General features: G+C 35.2%; 1 protein-coding gene across 1 annotated transcript in view; it reads left to right on the forward strand.

Annotated features, from left to right (window-relative positions):
* The window catches only part of ESR1 (estrogen receptor 1), a 114,480-nt gene that overhangs the window by 30,007 nt on the left and 60,069 nt on the right, over nucleotides 1-24,404 (forward strand). The window contains exon 3 of the mRNA XM_009975677.3: nucleotides 12,081-12,197. Coding sequence (XP_009973979.1) covers nucleotides 12,081-12,197 — 117 coding nt within the window. The remainder of the gene's footprint in view (nucleotides 1-12,080; nucleotides 12,198-24,404) is intronic.

Here is a 24,404-nt window from a genome sequence, read left to right on the forward strand (position 1 = left end):
AAGATGCAAGATGTCTTTTGAGAACCATTCTTGAAAAAGAATCTTTCCTTGATTAAACAGGATTTGTATCTGCCAACAAAGCATCGCTTTGAACTATACACAGAATAGTGTAGTTCACAGCCTTGTCATGGCTAAAAGCATACTGTGCAAATTGTCCAGTAGAGTAAAGGGCATCTAACAGAAACAGTGTTAATTAGTGTGACTGAGATAATTCTTAATTTTAATGCCTGTCACTCTGCGGAATGGATACTTTTTTGCTTTGTTCAACATCTCCTAAACTGAGTAAGAAGTAAGTATGATTCTACTGAAAATAGGGGTATTGTTCACTATCTAAGTCTTATTTTGGAGAAGAAAATAAAACAGATTTCTTAATTTCCAAAAAGAAAACTAGTAAAACGCTATGCTTTAGTTAGGTTTCTATATATTTTTGAAGTCTCTAGGTGATATATAGGCACAAAAATTCCTGTCACTCCTTTTTTGAAGTAAACATAGTGAAGAACTGTTTTTACCTCATATCACAAGATGTGATTATTACCTGTTTTGTTGCTTGACTACTGAGGTAAGTTAAATAAGACTTCCAGCATTCAGCTCAGAATTTTCCTCGCCTTAAAGGAAAAAGTGAAAGGTTGGTTGTGGGGTAGACGTTGATGAAATTATTTGAATGTCAGTGATTAGATAATAGTTGCTTGTATTTCTGCTTTTCCAGAGTCTTCAAAATGATTTATAGAAAAGAAAGTGGTTACAGCCAGAGGTCAATAATAAGCAACACGGGAAGGAGAAAGGGTGAAATGCTTTTCTTTTAACATGAGAATGATTTACTTAATCTTGTAACATAGGGAGAACAGCTACCATATTGAGCATTTTTTGTTATTTTTCATTTTGAGTTTTCCTGACCAAATCAGAATTATTCTGAGAATTTTGAAATTTTGTCCTTGTACTTGAACTGAACTAAGTTGGCAACAAAGTGAAAATTGAAATATTATTAAGCAAAAGTAAGAATTAGTTTTGTTCATTGTGGAAGAAGGAATGAATCTGACTGTTTCATTAATTTCTATGGCAGCATTTGGGTGTTTTGGCCTTAGTCTCCATGTGGACAAATGTGATCCTCCACAACAGATCTGTTTTCTATTTGTGCTACAGTACATGCTAATTAGTAAATTTAGGTCTTGCTACATTTATATACTTAATAAAATTTTTATGTAGGTAAGCTTTAAAAATTTAAGGCTTAAGTTTCCAGTGTTCTGTAAAATGCCTTTCTTGATCTTTGATTCATGTTTGCTCTAATTTAGGCCCATTGCTTCTCGCCTTTTCCCTTGCGGGCACGAGGAAGGCTTATTACAACAACCTTTTACATACTTGAAGACTGTTATCATAGCTTTCCTCAGTCTTCTCTTTTTTAGACTAAACAAACCCACTTCTTTCAGTAGAAAGTGCTTTCTATACTTCTGATCCCATTTGTTAAACTCCTCTCTACTTTCTCCAGCTCATCCACCTCTTCTGTGGTTAAAAGCTATCATAAAAAATTACATCCACTAATACAAAAAAAAGTAATTCAAGAATATGAGAGAATTGTCATCACTTGATCGCAGATGATATGAAATGTCATTTAAAGGACTTTTAAAGTCAAAGGTAGCCATACTTACTCTGTGCAGGATGATATTAATGTATAATATTTCATGGGAGAGAAAAATCATATGACACCAAGAACACTGTGTTGTTCGATGATAGAAGAGTGCTTTATTCTTCGCCCAGCATATGTAGCCTTCAGGAGTGTACTTGGTCAACTGACTTGAATCCAGAAGCATAACAAGCAGTTCATATCACAGCACACTGTACTTCTCTACTAAAATATTTATGGATTTTAAGACCAAGAAGGGCCATCAGATCATTAAGTCTGGTCTTCTCTAAATATAAACTTTATATGCAATCCATGTACAAAGCCCAGCAGCTTGATGGCAGTAAATCTTTTAGAAGGTGCCCAGCCTTGATCTGTGGGCTCAAGATCTTTCTTACAATGATTGCTTATTCTAATGATTTGTCCTCTCAGCTGCTGAAAGATTACCTTTCTAATTTGAATTACTTTGTCTGTTACGTCACATCCATGAACCAGACTTAGTATCTAGTATCCCTCTCCTGTGGGAATTTCTTATAACTTGTTACAATCAAGTCACCTTGATATCTTCAGTGAACTAAAATGATGTAATATCCCATTGTACATTCTTCTATCTTCTGAGTCCTTTGTCTTTGCACCTTTCCTGATCCCCCCACACCTATAATAGCATCTTTAAAATTTGTTTGTCAGAATTGAATGAAGTATTTCAACATCATCCTTGCAAATGCCATTTACAAATTAAAAATCCCCTTGTGACTCACACATTCTTTCCCCCTCCTTTTAATTCTCTTGTTTTTTGGATAGCCACCAAAGGACAGGAAGGAATTGCTCTTACCATCTCTGACAAGCAACCAACAAATGCCTACATATGTAGGGCTGAGAACCCCCAGTGGGAGCACAAGAGATTCGGACCAAACAAGGGGTAACTCGTTACATTCAAGGGTATCTTGATCTCAGAGCTGCTGAAGTATTTTAGGAATCCCCAGTTCTATTTCCCTGCATTCTTCATATGCCCTTCTGATTTTTCAGGTGCACCTTCTCTGTCTTTTCTTGCAGCTGTATACTCTGAAAAAAATCTGGGATATTTCAGAAATACTCAGTTAAGAATTACTGCATGATGGGAGGCAGTACTGGTCCAGCAAGAACAGGGTGGCATCTGAGAATGGATGAATAGTTGTGCTGAGGGATTCCAGAGGCCTGCCGTTAACATCTTATTCACAGAGATTTCTCCAAAAGTGGTCTCCAAAATGCAGGGATTCTTGAAGCTGGAGAGTATTTTAGTTGTGTGACTTGAATGTGGATTTTATTTAACAGTTACGCTTTCTCACCATCAAATAGGAGAGTTTTGGCAGTAGACTTCGTGTTATCAATTGTTTTAACTTCACAGCGATAGAGCTGTACTTAGTTGAAAGTATGTAGGTCAAACTTTAATGCTAGGAGTGGTGGTAATATATACATATTTTTATCTGAGTTGGAGAGCATTTTACTGGTAATTCATGTATAGTAAGTAGGTGTTTAGCTAATGCTGTAGTGCAGCAATTATAATATTGACAATCTCGGAGGTTTCTGAAATCTTCCCTTTAACTTTCCATTATTGTCTTCTGTTTCCATGGTATTTTTGTAATCTGATAACAGCTGCAAATGTTGCACCGATCCTGAAGCCAAGAAGAGAGAAACTCCCTAATAAGACTGCTTGTACACTGATTCTATGAGTTGTCAGCAGAAAGAGCAAAACTACAAAACATGAACCTAAGTGAGACTAGTAGAGGGAATCACAGCCAATAAACACGTGGCTGCAGACCAATATCTGGTCTCAGGGTGGAAAACTCATGGTTCCATTTTGAGAGGTAGGTGACTGTTGGAAGTTCGAAGGCTAGAAAATGTGTGTTTGGATAGTTCACAAAGGTTTAGCCATCATTGGGACTGCTCTAACAGCCTTGTGGTTGGCTAGGTTCTTCTGATTCTAGGTTCTTCTTTTGATTTATGTGTGGTTTTATAGTTTTTCTCTAGAGTGGCTTGAGTTAAACACATGTTCTGATTGTTGTCCCCTAATGTGCATTTTTAATATCATCAGTCTAATTGATGGTGATCTTGTTTGTGAAACTTGGGTGTTACTGAAATCAAGTCAATATCTCTTCTTTTTTCTAGTAAGGCAATTTTGAATGTGGTACTCTTCCAGCAAGTTTTAAGTGCTGTGTTCAGTGTGGATGTGGCAGTGGCTTAAGATGTTCACATCCAAAATACTTCTTTATTTTTCATGGTCTAAGCAGATAATAGGGCTGCAGTGGACCTTGAGCCCTAGTCCATCTTTCTGCCCCATGATAGAATCAACTGTTGCCAATTCCTTACATATGTTCATTGAACTGCTTCTTAAAAACCTGTAGCCTCAACCAATGTTTTATTCTCCATATCTTTGAAGAATGCTATGAAATCTGAGTCTTCCTTCCTGCAGGTTAAGCTCATTACTTCTTTTCTTGTCTATCATGCCACAGAAAACAAATTGCTCTCCTTCCTTCTGCAACAGCCTCTAAAGCACAGAAGATTGCTATCACGCTTGGAAAAAAAAAAAAATCTGTTTAATCTAACCTGAAGAAATATAGTTTTTTTCAACCTTCTCTCATATATTTTGTTTTCTAGACTTCTAATGTTCTAGTTGCTCTACTTTGGAGATTCTCCATTTTGTCCTGTTTTTTTTTTTCTGGAAGCATGATTTCCTTCTGTATGTTGCTTTATGAGTACTGAACAGAGCAATAGGATTACCTTACAAGCCCAGTTGGTGATATTTGTTTACATCCATCACACTGTAATTTTTGCCTTATTTACAATACATGACACTGTTCACTCAATCAGTTTGTGATGCAGAATAAACTCAAGCATACTTTTCTAGAGAGGAAACCACTTATTTCCCATCTTGTCTCATGTATCTGATTATTTCTATTTTAATGTGATTTGTACCAGTCCTTACTTTTGCACTGTTTTTTCCCATGTGCTATCTCTAGTTTGCTTAGATAATTTAGGATTCTTGTCCTGTAGACTCTTGCCATTTATTTCAGATCTATTTCTGTCTGACTAGCAGAGTAGTCTTGTCTTTTCTCTGTTCTTCTAACACACATAAATGTCATCTACAAATGAATAACATTTAATAAAATAAATACTCCTGTCTATTACCCATCAGTGAGAATACCGTATAGAACTGGATCAAGGACAGACACTATGGAGCCTCATTCAATATGAGCTTCTATTATAACAGTGAACTTTGGTAGTTTTTCCCTGAGATTGTTTTTCTGAAATTATCTAAATTATATTTTCCTACCTGACATATGAAATGTTACCCCAGGCAATGTTGAAAGCCTTTCTGAAAGTGGGAAACATACTCACTTTATCAGAGAGTAGAGAACACTCACTGATTGTTACCTGATTTTATAAATGGTCACTTGTTCTTCCTCTGCCAAGTCCAAAGCTTTTCTCGCCTCCTAGACAAAATTCCTAGCCCTTAGAAGCTGTACTTAATGTATCCTGTATTATTAGCTTGAATAGTGTTTTACTTCCTCTGGAATATGATTGTTGTGCCATATCTAGCAACAAAAAGCCTTAAATAGTATTTTGTGTTGCAAGTGTTTAATGAATATTTCATTTGGAAATTCACGTTATTTCTATCTCAGGGCTGACCCTGTCAGCAGTTCAAAATATTCACATGGGAAAAAAAAAAAAGTGCTTTACTTTTGCAGACTATAAGAGAACATGTTTGTTTGTCCAGCAGGAAAGTGTTTCACTGTTCCACTTAGTTTAAGAGACTGTGAAGGGAAATATGTTTTTGTATCCTCATTTAACTCAGGTGGGATAACGGATTTAAACTAGCTCCATAAGTTTCACTCCCATGAACTTTCAGACTTTCTGTAGGTTAATTTGTCCTTTGCAGTCACTTTTGAAAAGTGGAAATCAAACTAGAGAGAACTGTGTAAGATGACTAAAATGATACTTCATACTGGAAGTGCATGAAGTGATCTTGGACATAATTTATTTCCGAAAGGAAACTATTAACAAACTTTATTGAACCATGTGTAATAGTTCAGAGTTACTGTAAAAGAACCAACATGGCAGTTAACCGCTGGTGTAATTTAGTAACAGATATAGTAAATATATAATTGTCTGAATCCTTTGAATAAGTTTATGTATTTCTCTCAAAGATTTAATTTAATTTAGTGGCAAATTGTTGAAATGGTTGGACATCCTTTCTTATAAATAATACAGTTATTCCTCACTCTAAAGTGTGTCTAGAGATATGCAGAACAGCAGACTAAGTTATCTTTGTTAACCCTTCTGTTTAAAAAATAGATGAATCTTCTATAGAGCATGGATGATGTTAGGATATAAGTGAGCAAATCAAGGAGCAGAGATATGTGTCAGTAAATGAAAGAAGAGCATAACTAGGTTTTACTTTGCATGAGAAAATAGTACATAGGCAGAAAAGGGTTTTTTTTGTCAAAATAGTGATACCAGGAACCACTCAGGTACCAAAGATCCAAATATAAAATAAGACTCTAGCTAAACTTATTCAAAAGGTCCCATCATGATCCAAACCCTGATGTTATACCTGGAATAAAAGTAGAGTTATATTAATTTTCTACTTGCTAACATTTGATTGGATTTTAAGTGCACAAGAGTAATTTGCAATATTTTTAACTTTTTGGCACCTTTATATTCACTGTGGGAGTCTTCTGTAGTAGAATTCTACCCCTCCCGATTTTTGCTCAAATAAACTGGGAAGCTAAAAATACAAGACATTTCATTCAAAGTTTATGGGAATAAGATATCCATGGCTTGCCTATGACTCTCTGGAAATGCATTTTTTTTCTCTGGAGGGATCATACTGAGATAGTTGCGAGTAATACTTGTGGGAGTTTTTCCTTTAACACAGCTGTTGGTTTAATCATGTGCCAAGGATTTAAAACAATTGTGATTTATCAGATAGGGAAACAGAAACTAGATGTCACACTGCTTGCCAGATTTTGTAGAGATTGGGATCTGGATTGATATCTTTTTTTATTTGTCATGAGGAAAAAATATACTTCCTCTATTGTTACCTTGTCTAAAATTAAAAAAGGTGGGAATGAAATTGGGGTAGAAGGAGACTTTGAACATGGTATGATAATCCTGAAATAGTAGATGAAACACCAACTGAAATTTTAGGACTAAGGCCAATAATAAGAACTTTGAAATTATCTGCTGGTGTAGAAAATATAATTTTAACTTTATAAAGTTAAATAATGTTTTACTTTTTATGTCACCCTTTTTCAATGTGTTTGTTCAAGTGTTATTAAACTGGTGAGATGGCAGCAGTTTTGGTATCCTCATGCAATGTCCATTCTCATTCTTCTTTCTTCATTTTTCCTGTTAGCTGAAATAGTATACGGAAAAGTTAAAGGAAAGGTCGGTATCATAATCATTTAGTTTGAATTAACTGCTCATGTGAAAGTCCTATACATACGTGAAGGCAAGAAGATTCCACTAAAAGGTGATCACTCAGTGTGGGAGCTACATGACACAGCTGAAGGACATAATACAGAGTATATAGATTTTAACCTTTCCTCCTTTCTCATTCTTCAGTGGCTCTGTGATCTTTCTTTCCAAGGTATGCATAGAAGGAGGACATCCTCACTGGATGCAAAGGAACTGTGTTTTACAATCTTCTAGGCCCTTTTCCTTACATATAGTAATGTCTTGCTAATTTGAATACAGAAAATGATTAATCTTAGCAGTGCTGGATAGTTGCTAAGAGAACCCAAATTCCAAGTCCAAAGACCTTGTCTGAGGGTAATTGATCTGTGAATTTGAGTGTCTGTGCTTTTAAAGGAATTAGACATAACCTTCTGTTCTTTTGTAAAACTTGTTAAGAAAGAGTGAGATTTTAAATTTAATCTGCGCAGTTATATTGGGGCACTTTAGCTTAAAATTGGTATAACTTTTTATTTTACATTTAACATTTGTTCATACTGGGTTAGCATATTCAATGCCCAGGTGCTATTTTTATTTTCTTTTTACTGTTTAAGAAAAATTTCCACTTGCTGTTGTGACCTTTCAAGATTTTCTTTTTCATCTGTGGTTTTCCCACTCATCATTTACTTAGCACCTTAAGATGTAGACAAAATCTACACTCTAGCCTTCCCTTCACCTACGTGTATGAAATTCTGCTAATTTCACTGATGCAATAAGATCATAGAAAGATCTGGTGCTTCCACAGGTAATGGTTAACCTGGCAGATGCCTTATGTGGATAGATAATAGTTTAAGAAATTTGCATGACATGAGGATTGAAAATAAAAGAATAATTAAGGGAAAAGCATGTATTAGTAATAGCATAATAATTATTACTGACTTTGTTTGAAATGCATGATGAGTCAATTCAACTACATCAGTTTAGGTGTCATGCAAATTTCACCTGAAATAAATGTTCCTTTACTGGCTTTGTAGAACAGCCATTGAGCATTCTTAAGCTGGCATGCTGCCATGTTGGTTTCTTTTGTTCATTTTTTTGAACAACTTCTGTACTGCTTAAACTAATCATTCCTTCAGGCTAATCTTGACGGTTATTGGAATATAATATGGCAACTGTTTACACATTTAAGAAAAAAAAAATAATCTGTGTTATGTTAATTGCCATTGATATATTAATATGACCCCAATTTTTATCCCTGTTGTTCAAGGAACAAAGTGAACTCAGCTCTTCAAAGCTGCAATTCAGTGAAACACTCAAGCATGTACTTAACTTTAGCCATATATACTGTGCTGGGACTACTTGCTAGAAGTACACAGATACTTAAATGTTCTGTTGGATGTAGTAACACTTAACTTTAAAGAAATATGGAGTGTTTTGCTGGCTGAAGCCCTCACAGATAAATCATCTGCCCATTCCAATTCAAGCATGTACTGCTGTTGCATACACCACATCTATCTTAAGAACCCTTCGACAGACAGCAATGAGTCTCTGAACATAAATACTAGCCACATGATTCACGGTGATGAAAGTCAGACTGCATTTGCAGTAAGAAAAAGCTCTGATTATTACAGACTGGGTTAGAATAAACGCAAAATTATTCTAATTTCACCCATTAACTTCCTGTAGACATTTTAATTCCACATCCTCCTCCCCCTTCACTATTGTTCATTATCATACAGATTGTCACATCTTTGTCACATTGTGCTTTGAGAAAAGAGCCAGATCTTTGCACCCTATTGTGGAAAGACCTTAGCATGAAATAAAGTGCTATAAACATACTTAATGCTATTTTTACTGTTTTAAAATGTACAATGTGTGAGATATTATAGGAAAAACAGACCACGCCCCTCAAGCTCCTCCAATAACTCCCTTAAACTCTTCCTTTGTAGCTCATCACAGTGCAAGTCATACATATGGGGGGATTAAAACTAGGGTCTCTATTAAACTCTCTGCTTTTAATTTTGTGCAGGTTCTCTGATAATTAGTTTAAAAAAACCCAGTAAGACCACAGAGTCCAAGTGGCATGTGCTTTGTTTTAAGAGTATCAGTGATCACTGAAGACATTTCTTCCTCTCAGTATTCCTGTTATACCAACTATCCAAATGGCCTGGTTAGCCTCTCTTCTAGCATGTATTACTGTTTGGATACCATGAAAACAAAGTGCAGGGCAGCTGGGCACCCGATAGTGTGTCCCACTTTCACACTGACAGTTCCCACCGGTGAGAAATCCCTTCTAGTAAGTCAGATTGTTTGGAATCAACTTTGCCAAGAAGTGAGCTTTAAGGATAAAATAAAGAGTAGAATACTTAAAAGACAATTCACTTTTCAGCAGAGTTACTGAGTTATACTATTTCACTTTAAAATAACACTTCTCTTTGCATGTTACCTATTCCTTAGTTATGTTCTACCTTTGTCCCTTCCATGCCACCCCAAGATTGGCTGCCTTAGTCTGTGTCTCTGCCTTGCAAAGGAAATTTACTCACTTGCTGTGACTGAATACTTGAAATCAGATGGTATTGTGGAGAAGCAGGAAAGGTTCTTGTCTTCCTTCTTCCATTTGTTTCTTTATTCTTCCCTGATTAATTTGATAACCATTTATACTGTATAATCTAAAATCAAACATTTTATTCTGGTTGCTTAGATCTTTCCCAGTCTTCTGAAGGCATGTTGGTTAAACTAGACCAAAAAATATGAGAAATATTAAATGCATGATTTTCTTCCCACGTTTACAGCAAATATGAAGTCTAAACTGTGGCACTCATAATCTGAAGAAGTATGACCTCACAGATCTTTCTTTTTTTGCATTCAAAATTTTACAGGTTTGATTCTGTGAAGTCTGTCAAGCACTTTGAAAGAAGAGTGGATTGTCTAAGGTGCACATCATGTGCATGAAAACAGACTAATTATGCTAATGCTTAAAATGTATATTTAAGATAAAACTTTTCAATGCAAATCATGTTAATTTCAATAGGGACTGCAGCTCTATCACGAACAGGATTATTTTATGTATTATTCTACAAACCAAATGCTTATTCCCAAATTGCAGTTTGCATAAGGAAATCGAGGTTCAGAGCAAAGGAAAGGTTAACACCCACATAACCACTGTGAAGAACGGGTGCCCTGCTGATATTGATTCCACTTGATTTTTGCATACTGTCACTTTTCTTCTTTTGAGAGTTGAACCTTATGACCATCAGTCAGTCCTGCAAAGGTGGTAAGCATGTATTCAGCTTTCACCTAAGTGGGAACATTTATCTGCTTCTTTTACAGAGAGCTAAATGGTGTTCTGAATTTTTTGCTGAATTCAAAGCCTGTGCTCGTTCCCTTTGTGAATTTACCTTTTAACCTCACTAGGAAGAAGATCACATACTCTGTCAAAGTCTTCCTTTGTTTATAAAAAGAGTAATTAAATTTTTCTGTCATTCTCTCATGCTATTTCAGAGCTTGGTTTATAAAACAATGGTGGTGATTGAGGTCAGGTGCTACAGTCTCTTGCTGTTGTTTAGTATGACCTAATAAAGTGCATTTTCTTAAAAAAATTGCTTTCCTTTTCTGTCTCTTTTCCCTGTAGATATTGGATTTTTGTATGGCTGAGCTGTTTTCTTTCTGACTTGATTTTTTTTTTTCCTTACATGTGAAATGTTTTGAATCAGATATAGAACAGTTTGTATCCTACCAGAGGAAATGAAAATTAAAATGGTCTTTCATGCTGAGGTTAAGGTAATGTCTCTGTTCTACCTTTTTACCTCAGTCCTGGAGCAAAGCCTGTGGATTCAGAATTTTCCAGTATTATACTGTTCTGTCAAGTAGAGATAAAAAATAATAATTCTGTCTATTTGAGACAATGTGTAGTCAGCTGTCACCGTATTAACAAGTTTACAGTTTGGCTGCTTATTTTGATTGGATCCCAGTTATGTAGCATTAGAGAGCAGATGTTCCTGTTGTAATCTGATAGTAATTTTTACTCCATTTTCTAATTTCTAGTCAAGGATAGGCGATTTGAAGAGACCAAGGCCTCTGTCAAACCTCCACCCTACTCTACCTCAAGCAGATCCCTTGACCTGAAAGAAAGAACAAACAGTTCTGCAGTAAAATTGTTTCATTGTGTGCTGTACCTTAGTTGTGTTTAGATGAATACAGAGCACCAATAAGATCGTTCTGGATAGTCTTTTTTGTCCTTACTAAACTCTGTCTATGGTTGGAAAATAATTTTATAGCTGATCTAAACACATATTTTTTAAGAGAAAGTTGGAAAAGAGGCTTGTTGGCAGTAATAAATTGTGGTACACTGAAAATGTTTGTAACAAGAATTGAGATGTAGAGGATGATAAATGAGGAAATGGAGCTCTGAAGGAAAAGGTACCAGACCTGGTTGCAGCACATGGTAATTTAAGCAGGTGTCATCAGAAAAGATATTTCCATATATTAGTAGACATGCAATTGGAGCTAGAGACTGACTTATCCCTGAGATAAAATTAATTAATGGTGGTTGTTTTTATTTTATGTTGTTGTTTTTTGTTTCTTAGATGCCCCAGATTGTGGTAGATATCAAAAAATGTTCTGTGCATAGCCCTTTTGAATTCTCTAAACTAACCATTTTGTGCAGTCTAATGGTTAAATATCAACACAGGCACAGGGAACAAATGGCATTGTATTTCTCAGGCTAAGAGCAAGGAAGTCAAGGGACTTGCTCATATTAATCTATCCTCTTTTGTGACTGCTTTAATTGTTCATTATTTTAAATATTCTACAGAAGTTGTAATTTGTGTTTTTAATAATACTTTTAAAGAACTTGTGAATAGTTGTTAGCTTCACTATCAATTCTTTTATGATAGATTATCATGGTAACCCTACCTTCATCCCGAGATACTAGATGCTGTGCTAAACACCCAATGAAAAATAAGAGAGTGTTTCAGGCAGTTTTGTTATTTCTGTGTATAACCGTGTCCTTATTTTCCCTCTGTTTTTACAGGGCACAATGACTACATGTGTCCTGCTACTAACCAGTGCACCATCGACAAGAACAGAAGAAAGAGTTGCCAGGCTTGCCGACTAAGAAAATGTTATGAAGTGGGAATGATGAAAGGTGGTATGTACACAGCAATCAACAAATCCTCAGCATTGGTGTCTGCCTTCCTGTCTTTTAACTTCAATGGACAGCTGATGTGGTTCCTAAAGGAGGAAGGAACTAATTTTAATAAGCTGAAGTGTATTAAGTCAAAGAGCAATTAAATAAAAAAGAAAAAACTCCCAAATACCATGTTATTAGTCTTGCCCAAATTTCCATCTAACTTTATAAGTACATTGACTTCGATGGAATTAGGATTCTTCTGTTAATATTTTTAATTTGTTATTTTTTTTGTCTCTTGTGGTAGACTCCAGATCGTGATGAATGAAACTTAACCTAAAATCTTGTAGCGTTTTGCAGCTGAGAGTGAAAAGGACTGGTAGTCTCAGGTCAGACCATATTAATTAAAATAAACTACTGAATATATAACACCTGTTCTGTGAATTCTGGAAAAGAAGGCAAATTCCGCTATTCCAGTACTGTACACATACTTAATATGTGAATTAATTTTATCCAACAATATTAAAGGCTCAGTCATTTTACAAAACTGAGACAAATGCATCTTTCTTGGAATATACTTAGGTAATAATGTCAGAGAAGAAGAATCAGACATTTAATGCTTAGGCTGAAGTGGAATACCACTAAATTACTTTATTCATATACATAGCATTTAACTTTTGGATGCAAAATTAGAAATACATGACAATTTCAAACAATTACTACGGTCTGTTCTTAGATGGAAGAATTCTTTTGTAACATGATTTTGGATTGATAATGGTACCTGCCTTTCTCCTCTATGTTATAGCATCTTATGCTTGTCAAAAGCAGACAGAACTTAGCTATTTGTAATCCCTTAGAAAAAGCCAAACTCCTAAGAATTAAGAATATTTAAGAACAGGAAATAATAAAGTTTCATATTTGCTCTAAAGCAGAAGAAAACCTTGTTGTAGGCTACTAAAAATTTCAAATTGCTTTTATTAATGAAGAGTAATCACTAGCTTTATTGAAACCTATTTCTATAGGAGAATTTAGCAAACTAGTACGTGCTCAGAAGAGAAAGGATTAGAACTCATGTCTTATGTGTGAAAGGAGCTAATTGTTAAATTACAGATTGGACCTCCCTTTCTCTGGGATATCTAATGCTTACTTAGTCCACAAAAAAAATCAGGGTCGAGAGAGGAGTAGCTCATCATGTTTATTGCTCCCACGACAAAGGATTGTTTATAAATCCAGCCTGTATGGTCAAGGTAGGCTAAGTCTGAGAATCTTGGGGGAAAGAGTAAAGGAAAGCTTGTCTGTTGTTGCTGTACTTCGAGGTTGAATCTGCATTTTTCTCAACTCAAGGATTAGGCAAGAGCTGAGACTCATTTTGTTAATCTCAGTTTTGGGATACAAGCAGGAGGAAGGTATCCAATCTCTTTTTAGTTCTAACACTTAAGACAGTAGTTGATTTTTTTCATAAGATTTATTTTATGAACCCAGAGTTTTTGTTTCTGTCTTAACATCCTGATGTATATGACTAGAACTCTTTAAAGTAAAATGTATATAATTAATATCACAGCTATGGTCTGGAGAAGTTAGAGTTTCAGATAAGACAAAGGAAAATGAGAAAACCCCACACATAAATTTACCATGCAGATTTATCTTTAACCCTTGTACATATGGCAGATCATAGTTAAAATATATCATTATGTTTATATTGATGATATTACATCCTTCATTTGGCACATTTCTATCCATTTATACTCATATGTATTTAATTAATGATCAACTGCACCAGTTTGATGTTTTTCATATCTCTTCTCTAAGATACATGTTGTAAAATTTTTTTTAATGTTCCATACATAATTGTTTCACTCACATAAAAATTGCACAGAATTCTCAACTAGCATTCTGTAGATTAAAGAAGTCCAAAAAAGACTGCAATTTTGTCCAAATTTTCTTTCTATTTCAGATGTTCTGGGTTTTTTATTTCATACAGTGGCTCTCACTTGAGTGACGTCCTATGTATTTCATCCTTTTCTTTCACAGTGCTGTAAGAATTCTATAGTCACTAGGGCAACCAGCAGTTCAAAAATAGTCAATGTTGTGGGGTTTTTTGTTTGTTTGGGATTTTTTTTTGGTGATTTTTTTTTTTTGTGTGTCTTTAAGCTCACATTTTACAAACAAGGAGATCAGGTGCATAGATTCTGCCTGTTCCTACATGACTGCTAATAATACATTGAACTCCATCACTGGTTTATATGCAAGAGTTTAAGAATATTTGTTTTATGAAGTCTGGGGAAAATTTCTCAAGATCTCTCAGTTGCAAGTTATAAATCTGGCATGACTGCAGATGAAGTATTCAAGGAAGGTAAAGTTAATGTAGGATGAAATAAAGCATTCAAGGTTCTGCTGGAGTCATAACCAATCCTGTATTGTCCACGTAGGTGTGGGAGAAAGAAATCCTTTTCTTTAGGTAGTACTTGATAACTGTCACATTTCTCTCAGATGAAGATAAAGGTTAAGTGAATATTCTTGGTATGCCATCTTGTTAACTTTTAAAAGTCTTAAAATATTTTTGTTGTTTTTGTTTTGGCTTGTTTTCTGAAGAGCTCTCTTAAGGTTTTCTATTTAAATAGATGTCTTATAATAACATTTTTCTTCAACATATTTGAATCATGTAGTGTTGTGATTAACTCAAGGTCCACATTTTTCTCTAATAATTCATAGTTCTCTTGATTGAATCTTTTAATTTGAATAGTATTTTTTTCTTTGTATTGAAGGATTTGCCTTCTTTAAAGGCATTATTTCTATCATGCTTTTGAAAAATACTCAGTTGTGTCATATCTCACTTCTGTATCTATCTCCATGGTTCACTTATGATGCTGTACCTTTTAGACACAGTGGAAAACAGCTGTAATCTTTCTTTTCTCTAAACGTAATCTCAGTTTTCCTTCTGTACTGTATTAGCTGAAGGTTCTTAAAAAATTGTAAAACCTGATAATTTGTATCTATCATTTAACATCTGAGCAATAGGTGATATTAATTATTGAGTTTCAGTAAATGTGGGGTAAGCTAGATAAAATCTTGAATAAATGTCTCATTAATTTTAAACATAGGATATAAGCTATGGTTGCTGAGGTTTTTCTCATAAAAGGTCACATAACACAGCATAAAAAAAGTTCATATATATTATTTTTTATAGAGTGGACACAAGCAAAATATGGTTTTGGGGCTTCATTCAGAAAAAAAATCAGGCTTCAAGTGGCTCTTGAGCTTTGTTGTAGGAAGATCTATTTATGAGTTTCTGTGGAAATTTTATAGTTTTTTTCATCCTGCTGTTCTTTCATTTTTTAAAAACTTCTTTCAGTACTGAAGAGTTATTTTCTTTCTCTACTCTTATGTTTGCAAGTGTTTGCTTCTGCATCTGTCACTGTGCTGCTTCAAGAGACAATTAGATTGCCAGGATCTCTGCTGATATAGCCAGCATCTGAGGCAGAATTTACAGTTGTTATATTTTGTCCAAATGCTTCACCCTCTCTTTCTGAGTAAGCCCCAAAGACCTTAAAATTATTTGTTATTTTTAGTCTGTGCATCCCTTCTTGTATGTGAGGATAAAGTGGTCACATGGAATAACCTCCTTGTCATGTGCCTTTTTCTTCTGGTTGGGTACCAGGGAAGACTAGCCTTGTTTTTGTTTATGATCGACTGATGCTTTCTTGAAGATTGTTTCTGTTCTGTTTTGGAGAAGTGTATTGCAACTTACTATTTCACATAATATGGGGGGTGGGGGTATCCCAGCTTCCAAATGGAGTTTTCACATCAGTTGCAATCCTGAAGCTCCAACCATATGTATGGTTCAGGTGGTCTCTGCTTCAATACAGATCTAGTTTTTAATTTCTTCATTGTTTTAATGGATTTCTGATGACTTGGCTCCAAAGGACCTCATTCTATGAAATGAAAAGCACCTATTTTTGCTGTTATTTATTATTTTTATAGTATGGTAAATGAATGAGGATTTCTAGTTATTGTCATGCTACATTCTTCCCCTCCTTTCATGTGTGACAAGGCAGATTTAGCATCAGGTGTTGTGTGGGATCAGAGCAACGGAATGCTGGTGGAATCAGTGGCTATGACAAAAATTTGCCATAAGGTTAAATGCTAGATCCTTAATGAAAAATCCATTATTTGCCTGGTAGTCCATTTTTAGCCACCTTGAGACCTACATAACTCTGCCTATTGTTGAATGCTGATGGCTTCCCAACCTCAAGTCATGAAATGTGGCAATCAAGGATTTGAGTGCTCATGTGCTAGATCCAGATGGTGATCATGGATATGACCAGGCATATCTACTGTCTTTGAACAGCCTGAAATTTCAGGTTGTAGAGAGAAGATTCTGAGTATAGTTTCTTATGATAATGAAATTACAGCATTACAGTACATTTGAAGCTTACATCCTTCAGTGTTGCCCTCAGAAAGTATCTGAGAACCCTTCAGAGATTAGTGCAGTATAGCCCAGGGAATAAAAGTGTGTTTGCCATAACAGTGTGCTATAACCACATGCCAGGTGTCTGTAGAAATGTTCATTGACTTCTAGAGACTGGAGTCTAGAGACTGGAGGCTTTCAGTTTTTCTCTTAGATTCTCTTGAAATAGTTACCCTCCTGTAACCACAAGGGAATTCAGATTGGTTCAGTGTGACAACGTTGCTGAAGTTTAAGACAAATTTTTATGAGGAAAAGAAAAAAATCATTTGGCAAATGTGCCATCCTCTCAGGGAAGAACCTTTTTGATTTTTATCTTTAAACAGAGAGAGCTATGATTCCTTGATGAACGTTGTATTTGTTCATGCTGAAAGGCTAGAGAGTTATTAAAATAATTCTCAACAGCAGAAGTAAATTGATGTCCGATGTAACTACTGGAAGAGCTGCAGACTTTCTAGTTTTCCATGTCATTAACTTTTAATGAAATATTATAATAAAAATAGAAATTAGTGAATGAAGGAAAATGGATTAACAATGTGAAACTATTTTGGTTTGTCTGTGGAGAGCCATTTATAACAGACATACTGTTCTGTACTCAACCAAATAACTGTGTAGGTGGGGCCTGATAAATGTATAAGGAAATGTACTTTTTTAAGATGTAATTGATGGGCTGAAAGCACGTACTCAGGCAGCGTTTGAAGCAAAGTTTTATGAGTTTAGGACAGTCTCCTGGAAAGAAGATGGAATTGAAACCAGACTTTTTAGTGAAATGTTCCTTTTTCCTCTTTGTATATATACAAAGTGGATTGTTGTCATTGGATTGTCCCAAACCATAATATTCCACTGTTCTGCCCCAAAAATATGAGACCATTGTTGAGAAAACTTTTGCCAAAACTAATCTATCTTCCTGTTCCACTTCACAGAATGAACATTTGTTTGAGATTGTAAAGCTATTTATAACTGTATATTTGTTTACATTTCCTTTTTGGTTTTGCATACTTAAAAACTCCTAATTATTTTATTTATGATATTATTTAGGAATAGATATAGCAATGAGACAGTCTTCATTTAAATTGCTGATTAATTTTAAATGAAGTGTAGGATCCTTGCTGTGTCTGCACCTCTTTCTGCCACTTGTTCATACTGCAGGTATCTCAGGGTGTCACTGTGCATTCACTGTTTTTGAGCAAGCCTATGCAGGTCAGAATAGTGGGGCTCTTCTTGCTGAGCTTGAGAAATACCCAGAGCACTAGGGCTTCTAGTTCTTCATTTGGTTAGCTGTTTACAGTTCAATTCTAGCACTATCAGTCCTGATACTTCAGCCCAAAGAGTTTAAATACCCTAATTAATTTATCTAATTTCTAAAATGTAGCAGTTACAATTTATCTCTGTCTTTGAGAATTATATTAATGGACTCAAACTCCTAAAACGACTTTGTTTTTCCAAATCATGGTTGATGTAAGGGCTTTATTGTGACCCCTGAAATATCTATGGTTTCACTGTAAATATTGCCTAGAAATGGGGCTGTTGCCATACTAACTATAGCCAAATCTTAGTATGATTTGTGCAGGAGTGTCAACACTGAAAGGGATTCAGTTGAATGAGGGATTAATTGAGCTTCTCTTCTACATGTCCTCTGATGCTCTTTAAAACATGTGCTATGAATGCTAAAGACTGAATGCCAGAGTACAGATTAGTCTGAATCACGTCTTGCACCTTCATCTGTAATTAGTAGATCATTGATTCTCAAACTGTGAGTTGTGAATAGTCATTAGTGACACCAAATTACATTTGCCTTCTTGTTAGTAGCACTTTTTGTTACCAGGTCTTTTAAAAACTTTACATGGAAGATCAGTTCTATGATCTGCATTGTAGCTGATAGGAATACTGGGGCACTGTGATATGTCATATGACTTGATTACTGAGCAAACTGGTGGCAGAACTGGGAGTTGGACCAGAATATCTTAATGCAATCCCTGGACCCTGCATCCCCCCAGTGCAGCTTCTCTCTCCCACTCTCTTTTCTAATAGAAGTTAGTCCTCATAAAGGAGAAAAAAAGCCCCAGTTTGGAAGGGGATGAGAGATATTTTATGAAAAAAACACTCACATAAACAGACATACAGCATTCATCAGCCACTCAGGAGTAGAAAAAATTTCGACACCCAGGCGCACAGACCAAACTTAAAATTGTTGTCTATTTATACTACAGAGTGTCTGGATATCCTTGTCAGAAACCAAACTATTAAGCACTGTCACTTCAGGCAGGCCTGTTCAAGATTAGACATTAAATTATGATTATTTTTTTTTTCTTAAAGATTTCAGACAATATTTCTCATTTAAAGTAATTGTCAACTCAACTGGATTTTCAGCACAATTTACATTTCTGTTTGTTTTTTCTAAAAGAGAAACGGATATGAAATAAAGGGGCTGATTGTCTGAATCATATTCAAGAGAAGTAATTTATTAAGCCAATAAAATTTGAATTTGGAAAGTGGTGTTACTTTCCTGTGACCAAATAGTGTATTTATGTAGACAGAAACAAGCAGAAAAGCTCTCAAAATCTCAAAGCTCTCAAAATCACCTTGGCAGGACCATCATGCTGAGACACATTACCATATTAAGACCTACATTGCAGTCATAACTTCAGCAATCTCCATCTGTTATAGATCTATCAAAAATGTAATTTTATTCCTGACCCCTACTTGTGTACAGCAGCTACAGTGACCTTACGTTTTAGAGGATGCTGTAGGATTTTATTTTATTTCCAATGAAGCATTAAAAAACTATTGAATTCAGTGGAGATGTGCCTAATGGGGTCTAGAGATCATTAGGAGACAACTACCTTGGTTGCATCCACCTTTTAAACTCTAAAGTCAATTGCGCTTAGATGACACTCAGGTTTATGCCCATAAGGGAGATGTTGGCTTGTTCACACTGTTTTCCTTTTGCAATTACTTACTTTTGCTAACAGTAGCAGTGACATCAAAGTGAGTCTGGACTGAGTCCCCGAGGTCTTCTGTAGCAGTTTAGTAAATCCCTTCTTTATTAGGACATTTGAGAGACTTTTGGATTTCTAGTGTTTTCAACTCTCACTTCAGTTACAGAAAAATTCCCCTACTCCCTATATAAATGGTTTCTGTCATAGAAAAATCTGGTTTCTTCCTTTGTGAACACTGGTGTAAAGGATTCGTGTGTCTTCTTTGCCATGGCCTGTTCTTCTCTGAATGTTTCTTTAATACTTTTATCATCAACTGGGCTATAGACTCTTGCTTTCAGAATGTTGCCTTCTTATTTATAATTTCTTCTGTTTACCAAATACGTTTAGACTTTTATTGTAAAGCAGGGTTTGTTCTAAAAAACACTTGATATTCCTTCTTTCTGTCAATTTTCAACATAATTCTGATGAGGTAGAACAGTCTTGAATAGCAACAAAATTATTTAGAAGTGAAGGTGTTTCCAAGCACTTTTGAAATACTCCTTTGACAAACTGACAAAATTATAGGCTGTTAATGCTGCAGAGCTGTGCATATATATTGAAGTGTAAAATGTCTCTTATCATCTGGGGTCTGCTGATGAGGAGCAGAACTGTGGACAAAGAGCCTCAGGTTCAAAGGTTGCTCCAGACTGGTAGGTTAGCTGGTAAACCATCACTGTTTCCAAAACTAATCATAGATCCATTTTTCTGTTGTCCTCAGAAAAAAAAAAAAAAAAAACAACAGAAGTCATTCCTTTTCCTTCCTGACACGATTTTTTTCCCCTCAGAGCATGGCGACAAACTGTTGATTGCTGCAGGGCGTTTCAGCATGGTTCCCATGTCATCCTCACACTCACTATCCCTACTCTGACTTTTTTCTTCCAATTTATTTATGAGCCAAATGTCTTAATTTTGTAATCCAGTTTAACCTAGGTGTTTCAGTCTTTTCCTGTGCAAAAGGCTGTCCTTTCCCATAACTTTTCCTCCAGCCTTTTTCTGAATCTGTTCCCTTTAGGAGCAGCAGAAGCTGTGTTGCTGAAATGGAGAGGAAGCGGTAGAAGGAAAAGTCTGCATTACCAGGGAGCCACAAATAGGGAAAAACATCTCCAAAGATGAAAACTCATTTCTGAGTAAACAGTTTTTAAGTAGGAGCTTCTTCCCTGAGTTAAAAGTCACTTATTTTGCAAAATAGTTCCAGTAAGACATGAAACAACAGTGATACAAATGACAAGCTATTGCTTATATGTTTGCTGTCTAGAAACTGAACTCCAGTTCTCCAGTTCTGGCACTTACCTTGCCTTTATGTTTTAACTTGTCAAGTTTCCAAATCTACTTTGTTTCCACTAGTTTAAATACTTGAAATGCCATCCCAATGTCTGTCAAGTATAAAGTGGAGGTTAATTTGTAGAGCATTGACTATTGCAAGGATTAGCAGAGTGCTGACCATATGCCATTGGTGATAGAGCTCAAAGTTATATGCCAATGACTTTTGAGCAGTAATTGGATTTTTGTACCTGTGGCTGGGACTGTGACTGTTGTCGTTGTCACCACCTGAGTGAACTGTGTGAGAACTGTAGGATGACAAGGCACTGGTGGTAATGGAAAGATAGTGAACAGTAGTGAAACCTTTTCTATGTCATTTATGGGGTTTTGAAGTAGTTAGGGACAAATAAAGCCAGATATTGTGATAGAGATTATTTTTGTCTATGATTTGAAATATTCTGAATAATTAATATTTAGTCCAGCAGCATGCTATTTCTCTGACAGTACTTTGTCAAAAAGGGGGTACAAGATTTAACAGTTCATGGACTTGTTATTTCCCTGGACTTCCCCTCTAAACCTGGTATCTTCTGGTAATGTAATGATGTAGAAGATCTAAAATGCAATTGGAGTGAATATAAGTTTTCCTTGTATCAGTGGAAAACTATTTTGCCATTATTCAAATTGTGACTATATGTAAACATCAACATTAAAATCATCTTCTGTTATTTTGTTGAAATGCTTTCCTACTGTTGCAGAATCACAGTGTGGAAGCCAAGCGTCTATCTACAGACATCCCAGTTTGCATGTGTCAGCGCTAGCATATGCTAGAAAAAGCTAAAAATTTTTGTGTGCCTAAGGCTTTAGTTTGAAATATTTGTTAAGTAATACACATATGCATACCAACATGAGATGGATAAGGTTTACCAATGGTGACTGAGGTGTTGCTTTTAATTTTCTTGCTTGCTCACTGTGTGATTTTAACTTTTTGGGGTTTTGATAAGTTAAAATCATTATGAATAAAAGACCCCTGAGATCTTCAGGTGAAAGATATTAAAATGTGTTCTAATAACAAAGTACCTGAGATCACACAGCTTTCTCATGGCTACAACCTAAGACCAGTTACATTTTTTCTACTCATATGATGTTTATGATGATATAACAACTACAGAAACTACTAAAAGCAGAAGTTGTAGATCATATGAAACAAAGAAAAAAGCCACAAATAAACAATATGCCCCTAATATGTGTTTCTATAGAGAGACAGATGATTACTTCTTTCTGTCAAGGCATTGACCATGAAAGGAGGTAAGGGTTAGAAAGTTATTCTTTTAGTACTTTAAAAATTTATAGTGCAGCATAAAATCAGCAGGTGCAAGGAGTGGATGCAGTTATATTTTTTTGTAGGGAAAAGATAGACTTACTTATTTCAGTCACTGCATAAAAAGAAAAGATAATGTCATGTCTTCCTTCTGAAACAAGAAAGATATACCAGAAAAAAAAGTATTAGTAATTAACCTGAATGGAGTGCATCACCTCTGCAAGTGTATAAAATAATGAAAAATTAGGCAGGTAACAATTAGATTTTCTTCCCAATCCAGTAATTATGTCCTGGTAATTAAATATACCCTAGAAGCATTAATTAATCCTATTCACCACATCAATTCACTTGTCTTCCCCCCTTCAGGTGTCCATCAATTCTCTTTCTAGCTGTTTCAGTTTTTCTTTCTATCTGTTCTGCTTTTCCTGTGAATTCTTAGGTGCTACAACCTTATCTTCCAGGGCTAGAAGGAGAAGCAGCAGAGCAGTTCCTTGAAAGCATCAAAATAAGGAAGAGTAGCAAAGAAGAGTTTCTCTTCTTCTCCTTCATTCTGCTACAAATAACTCCTGAGGTGGAGTGAGAGCTCTCACCAGTCATTTTTCTTTTCTCAAATATTCTCTCAGGAGTCAAAACAAAATGTTACTTAATTATACACATAGAAAGCTTATGAAACAAGAGGTAAAATTCTTTGTTTCTAAAATGTGAAATAAAATCTCCTATTTCTAATAGTTGTTATATAGCAGTTTCTAGGATAAAATACTGTCTCATCCCACTGTATGGACCTGAAATTCTGAAGTCAAATATGCTGGCACATCTGGTTGTACAGCATGTGCTTCCTGCACCTGTCTTGGAGAGATTGCCATGCTTTTGCACATTTATTGGCAGAGAGTTAAAAAAGGAAATGGTTTCAGAATTGAATATATTTTTATGGTCCAGCTACACAATAATAAATAACTTCTATATTTCTTGAAAGAAGGTGGTGATTTTAAATTATCTTAGTTTCATGTTGTTGTAATTTTCTAAGATAAACAGCATTGGACTGAGCCAGTTTTACTAAATGGAATATTCTGAAAAAAAATACCACAGCTGCAACATCCTTATCACTTATTGCAAGACATGAGATGTTGTTCCTGTCTAAATTCATAATTTGTGTATTTGCATTCTGTCTACTTAAAGTATTCTATAAAATAAAATAATTATGTCCTCTCCTAAACTAGAATAATGTTGTCAAGTGACTTGTGTGTGTCATACAATGACAGCTACAATTAAATTGGTGGAAAAACAATTTCTGTGTATGATATGTACAATCATGATGTATATTAATAAAGTATATTAATGGTTGATTAAAGTTGCAAAGTGAAATTCTGAAATTTTTGAAAATACAGAAATTATATGTGTGACCAATTTGAACCACCTTATAGTATGATCTTATTAGTATCCTTTGCTCTCCAGAAAATTGGAAATCTTTGTTTCTGTTGCCACTGTTAAATATCTGTCATGATACTAGTAACAGATTTTGCAGATTGTTTGCAAGATGATGTATTTGAAACAGAAATATAAAGAATGTCCAAAATTTTTTGCGTTGTGGACATTTCTCAGGGTTGTTGTCTCATCTTTTCTGAGGTGATCCATGAGATCAAAGACCAAGAGGTTTGTGTGTATGAGGCTGGGCTCCATAAAGTGCCTGAAGCCTTCTCAATGATTGATGACCACTGATACACATAGTCAAAAAATAATTTGCTGAAAATCTGTATAATAAAACACAGTTAGAGGGTTAGACCTCTGTAGACTTTTGGGGTAGGTTTCATTCCAAAAATATTGGGGAATATTTTTTTTTTTTTTTGAATTTGCAGGTAAACGAGATAAGGTTGAACACAATTTACCCGAGAGTTTTAACTTTCAAAGAAAGGTACTATCTGTAGATAATAACATTATTGTAGTTTTTGCTTGCATCTATTGGAAAGCTGTTCAAAACTCCAACAAAACTGATATGGAGCATCAAGAGATGGGTTAATAAATAGAGTGCAAGTGAGTAGGTTTAAAACTGACAGACAGATGGAATTTTCATATTAATACCTATCCCTCGTGTGAACAAGCAGAGTGAATGTAGTGCGTGTGGGGAAAAGGAAAGATGAAGGTCTTTTGCATTTTTTGTATTGTGTTAATAAAAATAGCACAGTAAGTTTTCCAGAGAGCAGGTGGGTGTT

This window comes from Tyto alba, unplaced genomic scaffold (assembly GCF_018691265.1).
Source record: "Tyto alba isolate M040663 unplaced genomic scaffold, T.alba_DEE_v4.0 Super-Scaffold_22, whole genome shotgun sequence".
Classification (NCBI taxonomy): domain Eukaryota; kingdom Metazoa; phylum Chordata; class Aves; order Strigiformes; family Tytonidae; genus Tyto; species Tyto alba.